Source organism: Beta vulgaris, chromosome 2 (assembly GCF_026745355.1).
Source record: "Beta vulgaris subsp. vulgaris cultivar EL10 chromosome 2, EL10.2, whole genome shotgun sequence".
NCBI lineage: Eukaryota > Viridiplantae > Streptophyta > Magnoliopsida > Caryophyllales > Amaranthaceae > Beta > Beta vulgaris.
In genome coordinates, this window is record NC_079203.1 from 41,269,765 (window position 1) to 41,292,135 (window position 22,371).

At 35.3% G+C, this 22,371-nt stretch overlaps 2 protein-coding genes across 2 annotated transcripts; both read left to right on the top strand.

Moving 5' to 3' along the window:
* The first annotated feature begins 3,652 nt into the window (after positions 1 to 3,652).
* LOC104886584 (pentatricopeptide repeat-containing protein At5g39710) lies at positions 3,653 to 5,852 on the top strand. The gene is made up of 2 exons (XM_057392641.1): positions 3,653 to 5,680; positions 5,782 to 5,852. Exon 1 carries the CDS (start codon positions 3,800 to 3,802, stop codon positions 5,498 to 5,500), a length of 1,701 nt encoding a protein of 566 aa, XP_057248624.1. The 5' UTR covers positions 3,653 to 3,799; the 3' UTR covers positions 5,501 to 5,680; positions 5,782 to 5,852.
* Positions 5,853 to 9,865: 4,013 nt separating this feature from the next.
* Positions 9,866 to 22,046, top strand: LOC104886585 (LL-diaminopimelate aminotransferase, chloroplastic). The gene is made up of 10 exons (XM_010671045.4): positions 9,866 to 10,090; positions 10,183 to 10,259; positions 10,339 to 10,406; positions 11,058 to 11,174; positions 11,637 to 11,699; positions 14,387 to 14,491; positions 16,545 to 16,595; positions 18,353 to 18,673; positions 20,903 to 21,109; positions 21,638 to 22,046. The coding sequence occupies exons 1-10, from the start codon at positions 9,993 to 9,995 to the stop codon at positions 21,929 to 21,931; spliced, it is 1,401 nt and encodes a 466-aa protein (XP_010669347.2). The 5' UTR covers positions 9,866 to 9,992; the 3' UTR covers positions 21,932 to 22,046.
* Positions 22,047 to 22,371: the final 325 nt, after the last annotated feature.

The following is a 22,371-nucleotide window of genomic DNA, read 5'->3' on the forward strand; positions in this document are numbered from 1 at the left end:
AAGGAAAAACAAAAACTAAAAAAAAAAACAAAGAACAGACTTTAAAAATACTTTTGCTGTTATTTATTTAACAATAAGATTTATGTTTTGGTTTGTAATAATTAATTTACATTCTATTTAGTTGGTATGTAATAATTAGTTAAAACTTATGGTTTATTGTTTTAATTAGAACCATTAGCCTTGCGGTTATTATTAATAAAATTATCGCTGCATAGTCCCTTTGGATTTTCGACTTTATTTATATTAAGTTGTTTTTTAGAAGTATTGAAAATTTCGGGTTGTTACACCAATATTAATTGGGGTTTATTATTAATAATTATCGCTGCATAGCACCTTTGGATTTTCGAGTTTATTTATATTAAGTTGTTTTTTAGAAGTATTGAAAATTTAGGGTTGTTACACCAATATTAATTGCGGTTATTATAGATAATTATCGCTGCATAGCACCTTTGGATTTTCGAGTTTATTTATATTAAGTTGTTTTTTAGAAGTATTGGAAATTCAGGGTTGTTACACCAATATTAAGAAGATAACGAACCACCTTTTTGAACATAGTGACTACTTTAATCTATTTAGTGACCATTTTAATCGAGTAAGGAACTAATTTAATATATTCAGTAATCACGTTCTTAAATTTATTTAACGACTGATTTAATCCATTTAGTGACTAGTTTAATCCATTTCGTAAGATTGTCATATTATTTCTAAAAATTATTTGTTGTAACTCGAGATTCAAAAGGGAAATAAAGGAAGGAAAATAGAAGAGACAACTACGATAGTGCAAGATCCCTAGAAATAGTGTTGGGTTATAGAGAATTTATTTTTGCTAAGTGATTAAAGAGAAATTGAATAAGCTTGTTAAGAGAATGTAGACTTAGGCTATGTTCAGTTCACCTTATTTTTGCTTATTCCAGAAAAAATAAGATCAGATCAGATCATAAAAAATAAGTTCAGATCAGATCAGATCAAATCAGATCAGTTCAGATCATGTTTATATTTAAAAACTCATTATTACTAGGAAAATTGGATTTTAATAATCCAACCTTTAGGCGGTCTTCTTAAAACAGTCCCACTTATCAGTTATTTTTGAATAATCCAACCTTTTGGTAATATCTTCTCATAATGGTCTTTGACCTGTTGTCACTGGCATAATAGGTCAAGTGTGACACATGTCACCCTCTCGTTGATCAGAACATTTTCTCCCTCCTCAACTTCTTTTTCTACATAATCACCGCCATTACCACCACCCTACCCCTGCCCCTTGCAGCACCACCCCCACCCCCACCCTATCTCATCCCACTGCAACCTACCCCCAGCCGAATCCCCTTGCAGCCCCACCCCCACCCTAGCCCACTGCAACACAAGCCCTTGCAGTCCCACCACACCCCAATTCGCTGCAGCCCCATCCCACCCCCAATCCGCTACAAACCCCACCTCAGTTCGATGCAGCACAACCCCACCCCTACCCCACCCCACCCAGCCTGCTGCGGCCCAACCCACGCTATCCCAATCCCTATAGCCTTACCCAGCCCGCTGCAAACCCTAAACTCCACCCCCACCTGATCTCTCCACCCGATTCCCACCCCCGTAACAAACCCCCTGTAATCCTCCCACACCTCGCCGGTAGCCCACCCTCCCCCCTTTTCCCTTCCCTTATGCCCCCGTTTCCCCTACCCTCTCTCCTATCCCTTCGTCTTTTTCCATCATGTCACCCCTTCCCCCTCTCCTCTCTCTTTGTCTCTTTTCACCCCTTCTCCTTTCCCTGAGCATTCCCGACACCACTACTATTAACGACGATGACCACCACCACTACACACAACCTTCGCTACTGTTAACGAGGACAATGAATACAACACAATTTGATGAGAGAGACAGGAGAAAGAGAAAAGCGGCGACGAAGAGAGAAAGGGGGTAGGGACCTAGTGGCTGGGGCGGGGAACTGGTCGATAGCGCGGTGCCGGTGGAAGAGATGGAAGGGGTCAAACTAGACAAGGAGGTGAAGGGGGAAGAGAGAGAAATGATTAGGAGGAGGGGGTAAAAATTACCTTCACAAGTCACTGGGATCATTATGAGAAGATATTACCAAAAGGTTGGATTATCAAACAATAACTGATAAGTGGGACTGTTTTAAGAAGACCGCCTAAAGGTTGGATTATTAAAATCCAATTTTCCTTATTACTACTCCATCTGCTTTTATTTATTTGCTACATTTTCCAAAAAGGGTTGCTTTTTTTTATTTGCTACATTTCCTTATTAGGAGACTTGGCCCACCAAAAAGTAATAGTATTATATTTGTTTTCCCTCTTTTTCCAGCAAAAGGTACTACTTTTTTCTCTTTTCTCACCCTATTTAATGCTAAAAGGGTCAAAAAGTACACTAAAAAAGAATGAAAATGACATTTCATAAATTCTTGTGTAAATCAAAATGTAGCAAATAAATAAAAGCAAAGGGAGTATTAAATATCTTTCATTACATATTAGTAAAAATTATAATAATTGAATATTAATAAAAGATTCATTGAGACGAATCAAACAAGACCCCACATGACTATATTTTTCTTATATATTGAGAAAAATCTGAAAGATTCTCTCTAATTGTAAATAGTTTCAAGATTCTAAGTGAGAAAGAAAAAATACAAAGGGAGTATTATTATTAACTAGTACATTTGTTCAAAAGGATTATTATTATTGTTGTTGTACTTATTAATTATTATTATTGGTAATTATTATTAATCTTGTTGTTATCATTATAAATGTCATTGTTATTATTATTTTAAGTTATTTTGTTGTTATTAGATAATAGAAAATTAAAAGTCACGTGTAAAGAACATAAGATTGACGCGAAAATAAGAAATATATAAATTATGATAGCTCAAATTCATGACAACGAAACTACTAAGTTCGGATTACATTTCAAAATAAGCTAAGTGCGAGATACAAATTATAAATTTAGATTCGGTATACCTCTTCCTACCGAATTCCAAATCTCTCTAGCTATTTGAAGTTGCACACTATTTATTTCTTTCTTGCGCAAGTCATATATACCTTATTTTATTTTATATGAAAAAAAAGAGTTGAGTCTGCCGACTTCTCAAGTGTGAAACATTTTTTTTAAGGGAAAGTGTGAAACATTGTATAAGTGCTCTTATAAATTAATGACTTGGGTTATATAATTATTTTTAGTTAAGGGAAAGTGTGAAACATTGTATAAGTGCTTGATTTGGGTTATATAATTATTTTTAGTAATTATTATTATTATTATGATTATAATTATTGTTATTGTTATTATAATAATGATAACAATAATAATTATTATTAATAATAAAAGTTGTAATGGAAATAAAATTATAATAGTAGTAATACTATAAATAAGATCTTAGAATGTATTGCATAATAATGATTTACAAAGTAATAATATAATAGTAATAATATATTTTATAAAAGATAAGATCTTGTAAATCTGATCAGATTAGAACAGACCAGATCAGTTCAGATCATATCAGATTAGTTCAGATCAGAAAAAATAAGTTAAGATCAGATTAGTTTAGATCAGAAAATTTCAGGTGAACTAAACATAGCCTTAAATTATCTAATTTAATTTTATATTAAAATTAGATCCTCTATTATAGTAATCATTTGTGTGATTCCAATTAACCATCACATTCCACCACCACATTTTTAGCATTGCATTGATCACCATTCTTAACAGTTAACCAAGCACAAATTAATGTTTTTGTTTCATTGTTCTGTAGACTAATGTTCACTGTGTTGTCCTCGTTCAAGATCAACCCCAGTCAGTTATGGCTTCCAAAGCTCTAACCAACCACTCTCTCTCCTCAAATTCATCCACGTCATTATTAACATCCATAACCAAAGCTCTCCATTCCGTCAAACCCCAGTTCCTCAACAACACCGCACCAAAAGCACCCAAAGAAATCCCTATTCTTACCCAATTCACCCCTCATTTAAACCCTAATTTAGTCATCCAAGTTATCAACAACCAAACAAACCCTTACCATGCTCTCGTCTTCTTCGATTGGGCTTGCAGACCATCTCCTAACCCTAGAAAGTACTTCCATACTTTCCATTGTTACAATGCCATGTTTGATCTTCTTCTCTCTCATCGACTTTTCACCACTGCTACCCAGTTCCTTGAATCCCATAATAAGCTATGTGACTTTCTTATTGCGAAGCTAATCAATGCTTTTGGTGTTGAGCGCGATGTTCGAGGTGCTATAGATTGGTTTAATCGTGCGAAAATGGTGGAGAAAGATGGTAATTGTATAAGTTCGTGCAATACTTTGTTGGGTGTTTTGGTTAAAACATGTAGGATTAGATTGTGTCGTGCTGTATTTGATCGGGTTGTTGAGGAGGGTGTGATTAGAGTGGATGTTGTTACGTATACGACGATGATTCGAGGGTATTGTAAAGTGGGGAAGATGGAGGATGCATTGAAGGTGTTTGATGAAATGCGGTGTAGGCCGAATTTGGTTACTTATGGGGTTTTGTTGAGTGGGTTTTGTAGGAAGGGTATGATGGTTGAGGCAAGACAAATGGTTGATAAGATGATTATGAAAGGGGATTGTATGCCGGATTTGGTTACGTATTCGACGTTGATTGATGGGTATTGTAAGAAGGGGGATATGGAGGCGGCATTGATGTGTTTTGATGAGATGGTTGTGCAAGGTTTTGAGCCGAATTTGATTATTTATAATGCGGTTGTTAATGGGTATTGTTTGATTGGTAAGGTTGATGAGGCTAAGAGGATGATGACTAAGATGAGATTGGATGGTGTAAAGGATGATGTTGTTACGCATACGAGCTTGTTGAGGGGGTTTTGTGTTGTTGGGAGATTAGATGAAGCTTGTCAACATTTGAGGGATATGATTAGTTTAGGGATTAAACCTGATGTTCAATCATATGGACTTCTTGTGAATGAATTATGCAAGTTGGGAAAGGCTAGTGAGGCAATTGTTCTTATGAGGGAAATGGTAGCACGTGGCGTGTATCCATGTATTAGTAGTTGCAATGCTGTGTTGAAAGCTCTTGTAGAAAGAGGGGAGCTTAATGAAGCTGTATTTTACTTGAAATGGATTCCCGCAATCGGGCGTGCTCCCAACTTCGTTTCGTATTTTACTGTTATATCTAGTCTAAGTAGGTCGGAAAGAGGGGTTCAACAAGTTGAGGAACTTATGACTTCTATGCTTCAAGACGGTCATAAGGCTGACTCTTCTATATATAGTTGCTTAACAAGGATGTATACTAAAAATGGTGAACTGGAAAAGGCATCTCGCGTTCTCTGTGATGCTTTGAGGGATGGATGTGTGATTAATCTTGACAGTTTTGCTGTGTTTATTGAGGGATTATACGCAAGAGGAAAGATGTCTGATGCTGAACAACATTCTCAAGAGTTACTTGAAAAATGTTCAGTTACTATGTTGGAGAAGTATCAAAGGATCTTAAACAAGCTAAAATGTAAATATTCAGATCACAAAGCCTAATTGTTGCTACTAAGCATAGATGTGGACTCACACCAGCTCATGATCAACGTGCACGCAGCACGCTAATACATAGGCAAGGAGAGTACAGAAGGTTACATAGGCCATTGTCAAACTACCTCTTAGGTTTCATTAAGCTCGTTATATGATCAATGCGAAAAACGTTAAATTGGATGATTAGAGGTCAGTGTTGTGGACCTTGGCCAATTTTGCTGAAAGCAGGGAAAGGCTCTTTTTTTTGTACTTAATTTACTTTTTTTTTTTCCCGTTCTTCAACATGAAAGAATGGAATAAAGGAGAGATTGGAAAGTAGCAGTTGGGTGAATGAAGATGGGCCTATGCATTTACTTATATGGTAAGAGAAGGTTATTTATGTTCATCTCTCGATCAAAATTTTAACTAATAATGCTATAAAGTGGGTAACAAATGCTATTATAAATCGTATGGAGTTTAGGATCTTGTTTTCTAACATCAATAAAAGGTTTTGTTTTTCCTGATAGTTGCACTTTCACATTTGTGCTTGTGTAGACACACATAAATTACATTCATTGGATGCAAAATTGAAACCTGTGATATTGTGAAAGTTTTTTTTCGTTCCCTTCTAGTTACCGATGGATATTATGGAATTATTGCATAGATTTAGAATTAACATAAAACATATTGGTAATTGGTGATGGAATTTGTAAATTCTAGACGGTTCGTGAAGAATATCAAGTATTTATTGCTTATGATGGCATCTACTTTCAGGATTTGCATTCTAAATCCTTCTGCAATTATGTTCTGATAATCTGATCTATGTTGTTATAGCTATCCAGACTGCATTTATAAGAGTATAAGACTAGTAAATTATTGACAACTTCTGAACTTTTGTTTTCTCTTCTTGTATATCTACCTTTCTCGTTTCTATTTCATCTGCTCTTCAACATAATTCTTCATCTAACACTATTGCCCAATCCTCAGTCCTTGACAAGACAGGAAAAAGGGAAGGAGTGTCCAGACGAAAAAGATTTTGCTCATTATTAAAAATCTGGAGATTTCTGTTGACCCTGGTCTTTGATTTAAATTAAGCTTCAGCAGTTTGTTCGCATGTCTTTTTGAGGTTATGATCCATGTTTGTAGTTTGGTATCTTATGAATGTATTAAGTCTTGGTGCTTAGTGCTATGAAGAGTTAGTTCTAATTTTGTTCGCTAATGTGTTATGACAGAGAAGGAAAGGCTTTTCCTCTATGGATGAGCAGGGAGTCAATATACCAGCTGAAAAAGTACCTTCAGAACTTCCAAAACATGTCCTCAACTTTCTGTAAGATGACATTTTCAAGGGATTCATCGTCTATTGCTGTGTGCGTAGCAATTCTTGGTTGCTCTTAGTGGCATCCTGATTTGGAGCTTGATATAATGTCTCAGAAGCTGACAAGTTAGCACTTCATACTAATTTTTGAGCTTGCCTAATAAAAGAAACTGAAATACTGGTTATATCAGAGGAGAATCTTTGTAGTCTAGAACTTCAAAAAGTGGGAGCAACTAACTCGTCCTTTCACATGATGGACAACAAATCACTATTACAAGCATTAAAACAATAGGTGAACAGTGAATGTGAATGACCTCTATTTGCACAAAATTACGCTGCCTTGTTCGTTAAAAAAAAAAACCCCGCTGAAACTCTTGATGAAAGGCATTCATCATTAAAATGTCTCCTACCAGAGAAACTAGTAGGTAAAGGAACATCTAAAGGGCGATTGTTGAATACATCTTAGAGATGTATCGCAAGTGGCAATTGTGATTTTTTCCCCTTCTAATTTTATGTGTTATTTATGAGTGATTTTGTGGCTTTCCTCTTTATCTTATTGTTTTTTGTAGCTAAAGCTTTGGCCCTTTGTCTGTGAAGTAGTTCCATGACTACTATGGCTGGTCACACTTGACCTTAAACCTTCTGGCCACTTGTACAAACGAAGAATAACTATAGTTAGAGTTTTGCACATTCCTAAGTTACAGACCTTTGTTATGGTAGCTTAATAAATTGTATACGGTCAAATGTTCTACGTCAATATGTCGCGTTGTCATTGGTTTTTTCAAATGTCCATATGCAGGTTAGTTTGTATCTTAATTATGATCTCCGGCCTTGTCGTGACTCCTCAAGATGTCTATAGCAAGGTAGTCAGCAAATCCGACAGAATAAATGTATTTAGATTTAGTTTGGTGATCACTGATATCATGGGACCAGGATAACAAGCACTGAACACAGATAAATCTTTTGCTCCATCCCAAATCCCAATGGCACAATTTTTGTGTTGCTAATTGTGGTTGAAATGATGTTTTCTCTTAACCACATGCTACTGTTCTGTAGTTAGCACTATCAAAGGACAAGGAAGAACAAAGCTTAGAAGTTGGGAAGACAAGGATAAATGGATAATGAAGACGGTACGCTGTATGGAGCATGTGGTGAGAGCTGTGTGTGATTCAGGAGTTGTGGTTTTGTTGTTAATTTGTGATGCATGTCAAAATGCGTCAAGATTACTCCTGTAGATTTTGAGCTCTTTAAGCAGTAAAAATGTTCGTTACGCAGCAATGGGCAAAGCTTTCTCTCGACAGTTTAACACTTAAACAGGAAGGTTATTAGATCTTATTGTATCATTTCATTATCTGTAAGTAAATGACAAAGTAAAAAATAATATGGTCTATAATTTGTTGAAGAGGGATAATGGGATATATTGTGTTTCTTTCTATCAGAATATTGGGTGACTAGATATGATATTCTCTTCCCACCCCCACCAGAAGAAAAAGGAAAAAATATCCAGAAAGAGTGATGGAATAGCTTGGTGTGTAAGCAATTGGAGAATAAACAATTGGTAGAGGCAGCAATTAGAATTCAAGAAGGTTACCATAACACTTGAAGGGTGAGTTCGTCCTTAATCCTTATGACCTTATCTACCAGTACCCGCCACACTTGGGCTTCACTACAAAGTCCAGTAGTAACTCAGTGAGTGGGTGTTGCTAAAGGTGTAGGGGTATAAATCTATACTGATATAGGCGTTTCTAAACAAGAGATGGTGGGCACATGAAATTGTATAGTATAGAGTTTGATCTTGTGACTTCAAGTTTATATATCAAAGTCTTAACCATTAGGCCAAGTGATGTATAGTGTTATCATCTTAAAGTATGATATTAATAAATGAAAATTTTCCTTATCCAGGGTATAATCTGAGCCTAATAATAGTTTCGCTTTCCACTTGAATTAACTAATAGAGCACATGCTGCTTTATATGGCTAAATGTGCATAATTCGTAGACTAACTGTTCTTCGATTAATTGTATTTTTTGAAGGTCATAAGAGTACATATTTTTGATAGATAACAATGGGTTTAAAGAAGAAAAATGAAGGGTTGAGAATAATAGTAATTGGCACAAACAAATGATAGTACTGAAGAGTATTTGAAAAACATAAATATATAATCAACTAGGAAGGAAGGATATAAGCTCCAAAGGTTTCAAATATTATGACTTGATGAGTTATCTCAATTATTATTGTTATGTTTCTTGTTCAAAGGAGAATAAAAATCTCTTTATTAAGATATTAGAAACTAAAGGTATCAAATAATGTACTTAATAGAAGACAAAGTAAAATATAATTTAAAATTAGGACTTTTGTTAGTATTTAACGAGCATATTTGGGAGAAAATGCTAAGTATTAGGGACGATACTCCGGGTAAGTTACAATTATCAAATATATTAATATTTATAAGTTTTATGATTATTATTCGAAATTTTCTAGCTAGTACAAATTTGAATAATGGACATTGTGACATGATAAGTTTTATTACATAAAAAAAAGTATCGAGGAAGTGCATGATAAAAATAACAATTTCAATGGAATTATAAAACTTTATTATGTTTTATTTTAAAATATTAAACATTAAAATTGAAGTGGATTCGTGGTTAAACTCTTATATTTCATTTTAAAGGCCATGGGTTCAATCCTAGTAGCTACACATTGTTAATATTTTTAGTGAGATAATAAACATGTGATTGCCCTGGATTGGAATTGTTTTTCGAACTTGATATGCATTTTTTCCATTCAAATTAAAATATATTAAGAAAAACTCAACATTTAAAAGGTACAAATATAATTATGTGGACACTTAAAGTATGACTAAAAGTTGGTTGAGATCGTAATTATGTCATGTATATAATAGCAAGAGGTCATGAGGTTCAAATCTTATTGCAAGCTAATTTTACACATTATACAATTCTAGTGGAGTAACAGAAGTGCCACGTCGAAAGTAAACAAATCCTAACTGAAACAAGGGTTAAGAGGAAATTGTAACGGGTACCCGACATAAAAAAAAGAGAGGAAAAAAGGGTCGAGTAACAGGCCTGCCACACGCACGCCCTCACCTGACTCGCAAATTGATTTAGGTTTTCTTCTCTTCTCTCTCGACACTCTACCCTCTACCCTCTACCCTCTACATTCTACACTCTGCACTCACTGATTTGCAACAATGGCGCTACTCAATCATCACTTAACTCTGTCAACCCCACTTTCTTCATCTTCATCTTCCTTATTCTCTTCTTCCTCCTCCAATCTTAATTCTTCCAGGTACATTTTCCCTCTCACTATTTTTTTCTATTCATTTCAATTCCTTATTTTATTTTTATTAACATTCTAGTATTATTATGCTGAAATTGCAGAACTCAGCTAGTTTATGTTCGAGTTAAAAATGTAGGGGTTTGCAAATGTGTTGCAACTTCATCTGCTGAACAAACTGGTACATTTCAATTTTTAGTTTCTTGTTTATAATTCACTTCGTTTTTATTATCTGATGTTGATTTCTACTTTTGGTGAAGCTTACACTACTAAGGTTTCTCGGAATTCCAATATGGCTAAGCTTCAAGCTGGTTATCTCTTCCCTGAGGTCTGTTTTTATGTTTCTCTCATAAAAATCAAGCGCGTTTCGTTTATTTTAGAATGGAGGAAGTATATGTTCTATCCGACCTAATTACTTTAGTTAACGTGATTCGGAAAAGTAAGCATAATATCTGGTTGGAAATTAAGTTCATTGTTGTATTCAACAATCATAAGGTTTTAGGAATTATATGTAGAGGTGGCCTGATACCACCAATTGTATCAATTCAGATTCTAAACTGTTACTTCCTCGAGGTTTTTTAGTTCTACCATTTCTATTTTGCAAGTTTGCTAAAGCGAAACTTTAAGCATTAATGTATTGAATTGAAAGTTTATATTTTGAAAATGTATATCGAGAAGAATCTAAAAAGATCCGACATGACTATATGAATAGGAAGTATTAATTAGAGAAGCAAGCCCCCCCAAAGCTACTAAACTCAATGCTTGATGGCTGAAATTCCTGTTGTTGGAATTTTTATTTCCTATATTGTTGTTGCTATCGTTCATAATTTATTTATGTTATCATTTTCAATCTTCTCCGCAGCAAATTCTTACTGATATAACTCAATATGATGGTCTTGCATTTATCTAGTCTGTTTCTTTGCTCGCTCTTTCTTTGAATTTGCTCTTTGATCTTGTATATCCTGTTGTTGGAGGTCAGATTGCCAAAAGAAGAGCAGCACACTTGGTAAAATATCCAGATGCTCAAGTGATAAGCCTTGGAATTGGTGACACTACTGAGCCTATTCCTGATGTTATAACATCTGCTATGGCTAAGGTACTTTGATTTTTTTTTTGTTTTGAAATTGCATCTCTAGAAGCTTATGGTTCTGTTCTTTCATTGTTACCAAGTTTGACATTTATCTAATGTTGCTTTATCGTTTAGCTCCTGGCTCAATAACTACTGTTTTCTCTTTTACTCTTGCTGACATACTTTCCAACATTTTGAAATAGCTAAGCCTTGTTGTCTGGTTGTAATTTGTAAGCTTACAAAGAAGTTGTCTAGTTGATAATCTTAAAAAGAAGTTGTCTAGTTGGCTGGTGTCTTATATTCTGGTTAGTGGTCATGCTATGTTTTATTTGCCTTAGAATTTGATGGATGGTTTTAAATGCATTTATGTGGAGACCTGTACCACAATTTAGTATAAAAAGTAAAGTGATCTGTCTCTGTATTATGTTCTCGTCATTGTTTCAGATTTTTGTTTTCGTTTCTTTGAACTGTTGTGTACCAAACTTGTAGAGAGCACATGATCTGTCGACGCTAGAAGGTTATAGTGGTTATGGGGCTGAACAAGGCGAAAAGGTATGACACTTTGTCTTTTGTTTCTTTTTTTTCTTTAAAGGTGCGTTATGTATGTTGTTCCATGTGCGATGTATATAGTTTACATGAAGTATTTTGACATGATATTTTATCTTCAACTTAATTACCAATTCTGCTTGAAGTTTTGGAGGACGAGAGGCTGGTTAGTCTTTTTATGGAAAGGAACATAAAAACTTTGTGACCCGCTATTAAATTCTATATAGACCCTCCCTACCTGGGGCAATACAATCCTTATGGTTTATATCTGTTAAGAATAATAAGAATTGAAGTCCAGTTTGGATGGTGAGTTAGTGATAAGAAACTATCTAGCTTGGTTTGGAGCATGATTTTGATACTCGGATGTGATCGCGATTAAAGTGATGGCGTGGAACCACTTTTTTGGGAAATGTGGATGGTTTGCTACTGTCGCAGGGACCTGTATCTTGGTTGTGGTAAGCTCAAAACCCTTACATTATGGTGATGAGGCCAAGTTTCTATACCATGGTTTAGAGAGCACTTGTTGGGTTAAAGGTTTTCTTTATTTATTTTGTATGAAGATTGTTCTTTAAAGGTCATCTCATACCTTTCATTCTATGAGATATAGATATGGAAATTTTTTCATTAGTTACATCATTTTGATGAATATCATCTCTGTAGGTATCTTAGAAGATTTGAGTATGGTAATGTGATTCACTTATTTGGATTAAGTACAGAGTAGATCTTTTGACTTTCTTTATTTGTGATATTGGAAAGTGTTTGTAGCCTATAACTCACAACATTAAATTTGTTCCATTAATTAATGATGTAAATCTTTGGAATTTGAAAAGAATAGGTATATTAGTTTAAATAATTATTGATATATGCTCCAATAAGTTTGCGAAATGTAAAAAAGAACTTTTAGGCTCTCTCAATTTTTTTTTTTTGTTTATATCTAAAGTTATTGATCATATACGTAAAAGAAGGGAACTTTGTGCTCTGTATTACCCTACTATCTTCTTTCCATTTCTGTTAGCCCATCGTCGTAGAAACAAAGCTTTTGAAAAAAGAGAGAATCGCAATATTAGCTAATTCAGCTCTCAATTCTCATGAACTTTACCTTAATAATAATTACGCTCTTTACTGAAGTTGGCCTTCGTAAGGGGAAGGGCTCCTGCAGGATGTACATGACAACCTTCCTACAGAACTATTAAGGGGGTGTTTAGTTACACTACGGCATGAAATGGAAGGAAGTAAACTTACGATATTAGACAGGTATAGGCATATGGAGTAAGAATTTCTCCTCTCCTTATGGTGTATGCATATGGAAATCCATTTCAGATGGGTTTCAAAGTTTACTTAACAATTTTGTTTTGCCGTGACATTGCACAGTAATCAAAGAGAAGGTCCATCAGGATATTCTTAAGAGAGGGAACTTCATCTTTACTAGTCTTGTCCATTTGTACCTTAAGAACATACCTTAATCATCACCTCTTCTTTTGTCCCTGGCATCCCTTTATTTGTGAATTTGGTTCTTTTCTCTTTGGCTCTTTTCCGGGTTGAGCTTGGTTGAACCTTGTCTAGTGGAAAATGTTCTTGTTTCTGGGTATAGGAGAACAAAGCATACCAACGGTTTCCAGAGGGTTTACGGTCATGAAGGTTTTGAGTTCCATTGCTTGAGGCTTTTGTACAGCTGGAGTCAAGTTATAGTTTTTCAGTGTCACTTGACTTTTCTCTATAGATTGCTAGCCGATAGCTTGAGGCTTCAGCATTTCTGTCCTTGGCCCTCCTTTGGTACATGGGAGACAAGTAGACAACTCCCTTGTTGCCTTTCTTATCTAATTCTTCTTTACGTATCAAATATAGCCTTGCTGGGGGAATGACTGGTGTCCTTCGGTTCCTAATTTTCTATCCTGAAATTAATGCTTATTTACTCATTCGGTTCACGACTTTGTGTCACGGTCATGGTGCTCTGTTTGAACTAGCACTTCCAGACGGCAATCAGTTGCAATCATTTCAGATTCTGATAAAATAAATTTGCTACTTTCCTCGGTCATTTCCCTAAGCCGACATTTATTTGTGGTCATTAGTTATAATCATATTGCTTAATGCATCAGCTGCTCCCAGTGTTGGGTGTGTGGTTGTGGGCATATATCAAATCTAGCAGCTGCTTCTTCACCTGCTAGGGTGCATCCTTTGTGTCAGGGAGGATAAGTGTTAGGCTTGCTGAGAAAATAAGTTCTAAGACTTGGGAGATGGTACAGATTTGACAGCAGTAAGGGAGAAAGGGGACTATTTTTTATTGTTCGGCGATTTCTGTCTTCTTGAAAACCACTTTGGTGTCTTGACTTTGCTCTTTCTGCGCACCCATTTTCTTCAAAATCTCCTGAATGTGAAGTTAGCGAGACATCCATGATGCTAGATGATATATTATTCAAAGTTCTTGGATATTCCAAATCGTAAGTGCATGTTGATGAATTGCTGCATCTACTAGTCAATATGGAACTTTACAATTAGGTATACCATATACATGATGTGAGCACTTTGTGAGTGAATTACTTTGGTGTGTAGACATTCTAAGAAGGCATTACATTTATCATGCATCATTTCCTGAAATTACGTCATTTCTCAAATGTTTCAATGTTGCGTATATGCTCGTTTGCTTTGTTATAATTATATTGCATGTATCTAAAGATGATAAATAATGGTGATAGAAAGTAAGAGCTGCAATTGCTTCATCGTTTTATGGAAACCTCGGCATTGAAGAAGGCGATATATTTGTCTCAGACGGAGCTAAGTGTGACATATCACGGCTTCAGGTTGGCTTTTTAATTTGTGTAACCTGAGATTTGAATTATTGATGAGCTAAGTGTGATATACACTTCTCTTTATTTATTTATTTTTATAGTTGCAATGTTTTGATTTGCACATTTGTCTAACATACAACTTTGACCATTTAAATCTTTTGTTTTCTATCAGTTTAAAAATACAAAAATTGTATTTTATGAAAAAATATACATTGAGGTAAGTATATAAAACATCTAACATACCAACATCTGTTTATATATTTCATATGTTTCAGAATATTTGCTACACTTTCGTAAATTGAAAACATTACAATTTACAATACTTTCTACATACCATAAATCGACTTTATTTATTCCTAAACTTTCTAAAATATCCTCAAAATGTTGGTGGTTTCCCCCTTCCTCCTTTAAAATACCCATACTTTTTTCCTTAATGAATGTTTTTTATTCAAAAGGTCGTGGTCCCCACTTTCTCTGTCTACCTTTCGTAAGAACTCCTAACTTTCTCTGCGTAGTAAGTGTTAGAATAAATTACGAAATGAACAAGAGTCACAAGATGACAATCTTCTAGGCGTGGATCACTTTCCCAAAAGTAATATTCCGACCCTATTTGTAAAGCACGGGTATCATGGAACCTTCGAGATACAAAAAAGAAAACAATAGTGGTCACGCTTACTATGAAGTATGAACACTATCAATTGAGAATGAATTTGTGAGAATTTGTGAAGATGATGAATCTCTTAGATTGATCTTTAGAGTTTGTATCCAAGAGAGTAGTTTTTTTTAAATCTATTTCATCATATGAGAAGTCTCATATATATATACCAATGCTATATTATTTCAGAAAACCGAATCGCTACATTGACAAACCGTCAAATCACGCGAAATCACGCAAAGAGCAGCGAAAACAGACGCTTGTCGCGAGTCGCGACTGAGCACTGTCGCAACCAGGCTCGCGAGTCGCGAGCATCTTTCTGCCTTGCTTCGTCTTTTCTCTGCTTGGCGAACAAGCACTGTCGCGCGAACTGTCGCGAGGCGCGACGTAGGTCGCAAGTCGCGACCAGCAACTGCCTCCCTCCTTGTGCGTGTGCGAGAGAGTTTGAGAGAGGTTGCGAGACTTGAATGCATTGTATAATACTTCCTCCGTTTCTAAATAAGTGCAACATTTGCATAGTGTTTACTATTCACAGTTTAAACTTTAATTAGCTTTGGTGATTTACATTTTAGGAAAAACATAGTCATGTGGGATCTTGTTAGATTCGTCTGAATGTGAATTTTTTTAATATCAACTTTTTATAATTTTTACTTATTGATAATTGAAGATATTAATGGTTAAAATAATGCATTGGCAAACGTGCAAACAAGAAATGTTGCACTTATTTAGAAACGGAGGAAGTATATGTATAGCTTGAGTCACAACTCACAACACCATGACCAAGTAACTCAACTATGCATCATGAAATAAGCTAATCCTATACTCTAAATCTCCAACAGTAAGTATTATGAAACAAAGAAAGTATGTTAGTAAGAAAATCTGGTAAAAGTTAATTACAGTGTCAAAAGTCAAAACGCTCCTATCAAAAGAATGGAGGTATTTTTTTTCTTTTTTCTTTTTTAATTTTATATTTTGACTTTTGTACTATTCACATACCTCATTTTAACCATATATTTTACTTTTGTCTCAATGGTATATTTTCAATATAACAGCTTTTAGTAATTTCAAAGTTGTGCTTTGACAAATGTGAAAGTCAAAGTGGTAGAATTGAAAAGAAATGGAGATTGTATATTTTAATTCTACATTGATCTGAAGATTGGTGATAAAAAATTTCATTGTTAATTGCGGTGTGCGTTTACAACTTTACATGGGGATAGTTCAAACAAGATTGCACTACATTGATCTGAAGATTGGTGATAAAAATTTTCATTGTTAATTGCGGTGTGCGTTTACAACTTTACATGGGGATAGTTCAAACAAGATTGCGTTGTATTTTTGTGAGTATTTCACATTCTCTGTCATTCTTTTGTTTATAACACTAAAGTTCTGTACTCTTTTCTTCTATGACAGATGCTTTTTGGATCTGATGTTTCAATAGCTGTTCAAGACCCATCTTATCCGGTATGTTGTTTTGGTGTAACATTACCTTTCTCATATATTTGCATGGATACTTTTCTATTTATGTTGCTGATTAGAATGAGAATTCTTCTGTGTGCTAGGGACTATTTTTCATACAGTTACGTAGGCAAATCACATCCCCCATTTCCAAATAATAGGCCAACTTTTCTTTTCCAAAATGAGATTTTACCTTCAATTTTATTTTGCGATTTCTTTTTAGAATCAGTCAAACAACTTCATATATCGTGATGAGTTTCCGTCTTTATAAACAATTCTTTTGGTTAAATGTATAGAATGGCGACCTAATGAAATAGACAACAGTAATAAGCCTAACAAGATTATTTATAAGTGTACCATCTATACATAATCTAATGACTTCATGGTCGGTGGTAGTACGTTAGAATTCAAATGTGACTTTATTTTTTTGGAAATGGAGTATTGCATAATAATATCCTTGTGTGCGGGTGTGTATGCCCAGATGTTTGTGCGACGTGTATTTATACGAATTTTGGAACTGCAATAAGAAGCTTTGGTTACCTCATCTAAATTTTATCTGAAGATTTGTTCTAAATGTTACTGGTTTGTGGTGACTGTAATGTATGTTATGGGCTCATAAATCATGGTCCTACTTTTTTTTTTTGAGATAGTGTATTGTTGTTGCTTAATTGAAATTGGAAGAGCGGTGTTTTCTTTACGATTTTGAAACCATCAATATAATTCAGAGTCATCTAATTTAAAATTTGTAACACAAAGAATGGAGAGTGTTATTTTCCTTAAGAAAATTGTTTGGAAGACCTGAACTATGGGCCATCCTCTTTGAATAATTCCAACTTTGGGTTATTTTAAAACAATCTTTACTACAAGGCTTTTCTAGAGTTTCTTGTTATTCGTTAAGGAGGTAGCTCTCAGTATCTTTTTTCTTTCTCACTGCCCTTTTTTTCCTCCTCTCGCGTGTTGTTACCCTTCCTTCCCTAGCCCAGCGTTTATCCTCTAATAAATGCCGTCTGCTTTTTCTCCAAGGAATAGAACATGGGAGCTGATTAAAATGCAACTATTTTTATGGGAGAAAAACATACATTTTCACATTTATTATCTATTTTTTCTTAGTGCTGATGAGTATGACTAGGTGAATCTTTTTCAAATTTGGGATAATTGGTGGGTGCAATGTTGACGATGTGAATTGGAGCCGGGGGGGGGGGGATTTGAGAAGCAGGTGTGATAGACACCAGAGAGATGATAGGAGAGAGAAAAGAAGCTAAACTAATAATAATGAAGTAGCCAGTCGCAACTTGCCATTTAAATGAAGTAACCCATTAAATCAAATGCTTCTGATCATGAGTTCATTCTTGGAAGACATATGTTACACTTGGTATTCTCAAGTAACCCGTTTGGATTATTAAAAGCAGAACGACAATAGTTGGATTATTGTTATTAAATTTTCCTTACTAAGAAGTTTTTCCCTAGATATTGTCAAAATTTTCCCTAGATTGTCAAACTTGAACTTATTTCCGTCCATACCATCCACATAGGACAGGACTTGAGAAAAATCATTTTTTTCATTTTCTCCAAATCTAACCGCTTAATGCTAGTAGCGGTTAACTTTTGAGGAAATCGCTGCTCAAACTAGTGGTTAAGAAGAAAAAACTAAGTAGTTGTTTACTTCCTTTAACCGCCAGTTGTTGTAGCGGTTCGCTTTTATGCTGTCACCTTATCCCAGTTCTTGAAACTTGTTATAAATAGAAGTACTTTCTGTGCTGCAGGCTTATGTAGACTCTAGTGTTATAATGGGACAGACAGGACAATATCAGGAGGATTCGAAGAAGTATGGTAAGATTGAGTACATGAAGTGTATTCCTGAGAATGGCTTCTTTCCAGATTTGTCTGCTGTTGGCAAGACGGAGCTTATTTTCTTTTGTTCACCAAACAATCCTACTGGTGCTGCTGCAACAAGAGAGCAACTAACCAAACTGGTGCAATTTGCTAAGGACAATGGGTCAATCATTATCTATGATTCTGCATATGCTATGTATATCTCAGATGACAGCCCACGCTCAATATTTGAAATTCCTGGAGCCAAGGAGGTAAGCTGATGTGATTTAATGGTGCTTGATCTTATGTTTTACTTCACTTCCTGCTGCTGGTGTAGCATTACAATGATTTCACTATATGTAAGTCTCTGTAATTAATTAGTTACTCTTGCTGGGTGAGTACATGAAGGTGGTTATTTGTTCTTTGCTATTATAGGATATACTGTTTATAAAAATTGGAATACAATCAATACATCAAATCTTTTCTGCATGTCAATCTGATTTTTTAACAGAAGAAGTAACACTTCTGTAATTGAGTTGAAAAAGGAAACATTTAGTGATACTAATATGAAACATAAATATAAAGTAATATAAAGGTTAGATTGTAAATGGATGAAAGGGGAATAATCAATGAAAAAGACAAGAAAAGGGTAATTTCTAGAACAGAAAAGGTCACTGTGCTAGTAGGATTTGAACCTGAGGCTCATTGCATACAAGCAAAGAACTCAACTGCAACGCTAGTGCTGAAGTAAGCAAACATTTAGGTATATTATGCTGCTATAAGTTTACAACTTAATCTTTATGAGAGGGAGCCTATAATATAAAGCGCCGCGACTTGGGCCAGGGTGGTCAGCCCTCCCCCCCGCTCCCCATGTATGCAAGTAAGTACCAACTTCTTACTTCACTGCCCTTGGGTGCTTTCTCGGTGGCTTCTCAGCTTCCTATTTTTCTAGGCTTGTTGGGTTGACTTGCTTTAACCAGGATGTGTGAAAGATGTCCAGGTTGCTTGCGATGTAGATTTATGAACAAGTGCTTGTTCAAGGTATAAACCTAAGTGCTTGTTCGATGTAGATTAAATTGGTGGAGTTTTCGAGAGCACGATTGTTCAAGGTATAAACCTAAGTGTTTGTTTGGTTCAAGCTATGGAATGGAAAGGTGAAAGATTACCTTTATTGGGTGTTTGGTTAAGCTATGGAATAAAAGAGGAAGGAATGGTAAAAGATTGTTACCTTTATTGGATGTTTTATTCAAGTTGTGGAATGAAAAAGAAATGACAACCACTACCATTGAGAAATGGGTTTTTTTACTTGAGGGGGAAGGAAAGGTGACAAACTAGGGTTAGGGGAATCCATTACCACCAAGTAATGTAATGATTGAGGAGGGACTGAACCAAAAAAGAAGAAAGAGAATAGGTAATTTATTCTGTTTCATGGAGCTCAAAAATGTTGAACCAAACATGCTCTAAGTTCTTCTGATGATTTTGCTTGATTGGAGCCTACGTTGCTTTGACTATTCATTTTACCTCAAATATCCATGTTGGACACTGACACTCGAATGTAGGTATGAAACTTAGACACCTCCTTTTGTACAAAAATAATGCAAAAGTTTGAGAAATTGGTCAGCCAAGTCTGAGTAACATAGGTTGGAGTCAAGTGCTTCAGTCACTCTTCAAAGTTGAGGGAGGGATATGTATGTACCTAACCCTCTGTTTGTATTCTGGAGTTCTATTATTTCTGTATAAAATTACGAACTTGTTTATTTGACTAGGCTTATCAGCACACAAAATAAAAATTACTTGAGTTCAAAAGTAATATAAACCAACCCTTGTGTAGTTGTGTCTCAATTTTTCTCTGGCCACCATCTTCTGATTCTTTCCATCAGTTAACTGGTTTATTTAAACTTTAAGTTTACCCTCCAATTATCGGTCAGTTTCTCATTTTTCTGTTGCCATATACACAACGATTTTCTTTCTAGGTAGGAGAGAACATGGTTAATTTGGATAATTGCTAATAAACACATTTGGTTTAGGGATCAATGATGTGTTCTCGTTGTTCTTGATGCTTTGGTAAATTTTTTTGTGCTTTCCCTGATTTCTATGACTGGCCATTATTGATGCTTTTGGTTGCGAACACCTTTTGGCCTTGGCAGTTCTGTCTCCATGATATTAAAATGATATCTTGTTGGACCATCTAGATGTAGGTTTCTAAACTATCTTGCATTTAAAGTATTTTAATGGTATGAACTATGAAGTAGTCAGTTATGGATCCATTTGTTTTTTGTTTCCCAGAATAATGCTTGATGAGCATAATATCTCTCGAGTTTTGTCCTACATCTAATTTGTTCTGCTGGAATAAACTAGGTCTTCCTTTCGTGTACAACTTATCCATCTGACCTATTGACTTCTCATGCCTGCGTTGTGTCTATATAGTCCTACTAGATGTCTTTATTGGACCACATAAGGCTTATAGGAATTTTAATCTATTTTGGTCATGGCAAGTGTAGGTTGCTATTGAGACCGCCTCTTTTTCTAAGTATGCTGGGTTCACCGGTGTTCGTCTTGGCTGGACTGTCGTGCCGAAAGAGCTTTTATTTTCAGATGGTTTTCCTGTTGCGAAGGATTTTAACCGCATTGTATGTACTTGTTTCAATGGCGCTTCCAACATATCCCAAGCAGGTGCGCTAGCTTGCCTTTCTCCAGAAGGCTTCCAGGTCAGTTTCTCTGCTTTCATTCTTCTATATACTTGAGTGTAGTTCTATTGTACTGAAATTTTTTCGATGTTTATACAAACAATCTTGCAAGTTAGCTCGTCTTGAGATTCTTACTCTTTGCTAATACTGCTATCAGAATACCTTTCGCTCTCTACTCTCTCCCCTTCATGACTCACTTTCTTAAAGGTTTACATTAACAAATACAAAAATGAAAGATAATAGTACTACCTGCAATCACCTGATTTAGGTGTTGGACCAACAGTAGAATGGAGACAAGAACCTAGCTCTTCTCGTAATCTTGTACTCATTGGTTACACACAAAGATTATTTTTCTTAGAAAACTCTGAGAAGCCCATCTATACAGGTGCCTCACTAATGTTTCCTCAAATTGTATCTATGGCTTGTGGGAAAGGTCACTGCCCGCCTATTTAATGTGTGCAGACTAGCATTTGTTCTGATTGCCTAATTACATCTATATCTTCTTACTTCATTGCAAAACCCAATAATTAATGTTTGAACATGTTGCAGGCAATGAAGCAGGTAATTGGTTTCTACAAAGAGAATACTAACATAATAGTTGATACATTCAAATCCCTGGGCTTTAATGTGTATGGGGGAACAAACGCGCCATATGTGTGGGTGCACTTTCCTGGCCGAAGTTCATGGGATGTTTTCAGTGAGATTCTCGAAAAGACTCATTTGGTCACCACACCTGGTAGTGGGTTTGGACCTGGAGGTGAAGGTTTCGTCCGGGTTAGTGCTTTTGGTCACAGGGAGAATATTCTGGAAGCCTGCAGCAGATTCAAGCAGTTGTACAAGTGATTTATTCTTGAACAATTTTCTTACCCTTAGGGCTCTCAACTTGAATAATCATGGCCATCTTGCCTGGTTTCTGTAAGAATTTGAATAATGATGTGCATTTTTTCTTTCTTCTTTATGCCTCCTTTCATTTTTTTTTTCCTTCTATCAAGTTTTGGACACATCCTATTATCAGAAGTTATTGGCAGGGTCAGAATCCGTGTTAATTCAGACCTTTTTTTGGTCTGTATTATCTGCCTGAAATCTTATGTAAAATAGTTCATCTTTAACCCTCCATAAGGTTTCTATAAACGTGAAATAATTTTTGTAAAAGTTGGATCTTACAATAGAAGTCTATAAATATTAATCCTTCCTCAATCCCGCAACAACAAAAAGAAATTCTCAACAATGTTAGACTTGTTCTTTAGCTTAGTATATCGCAAACATAAAATAGTTCCCAAAAG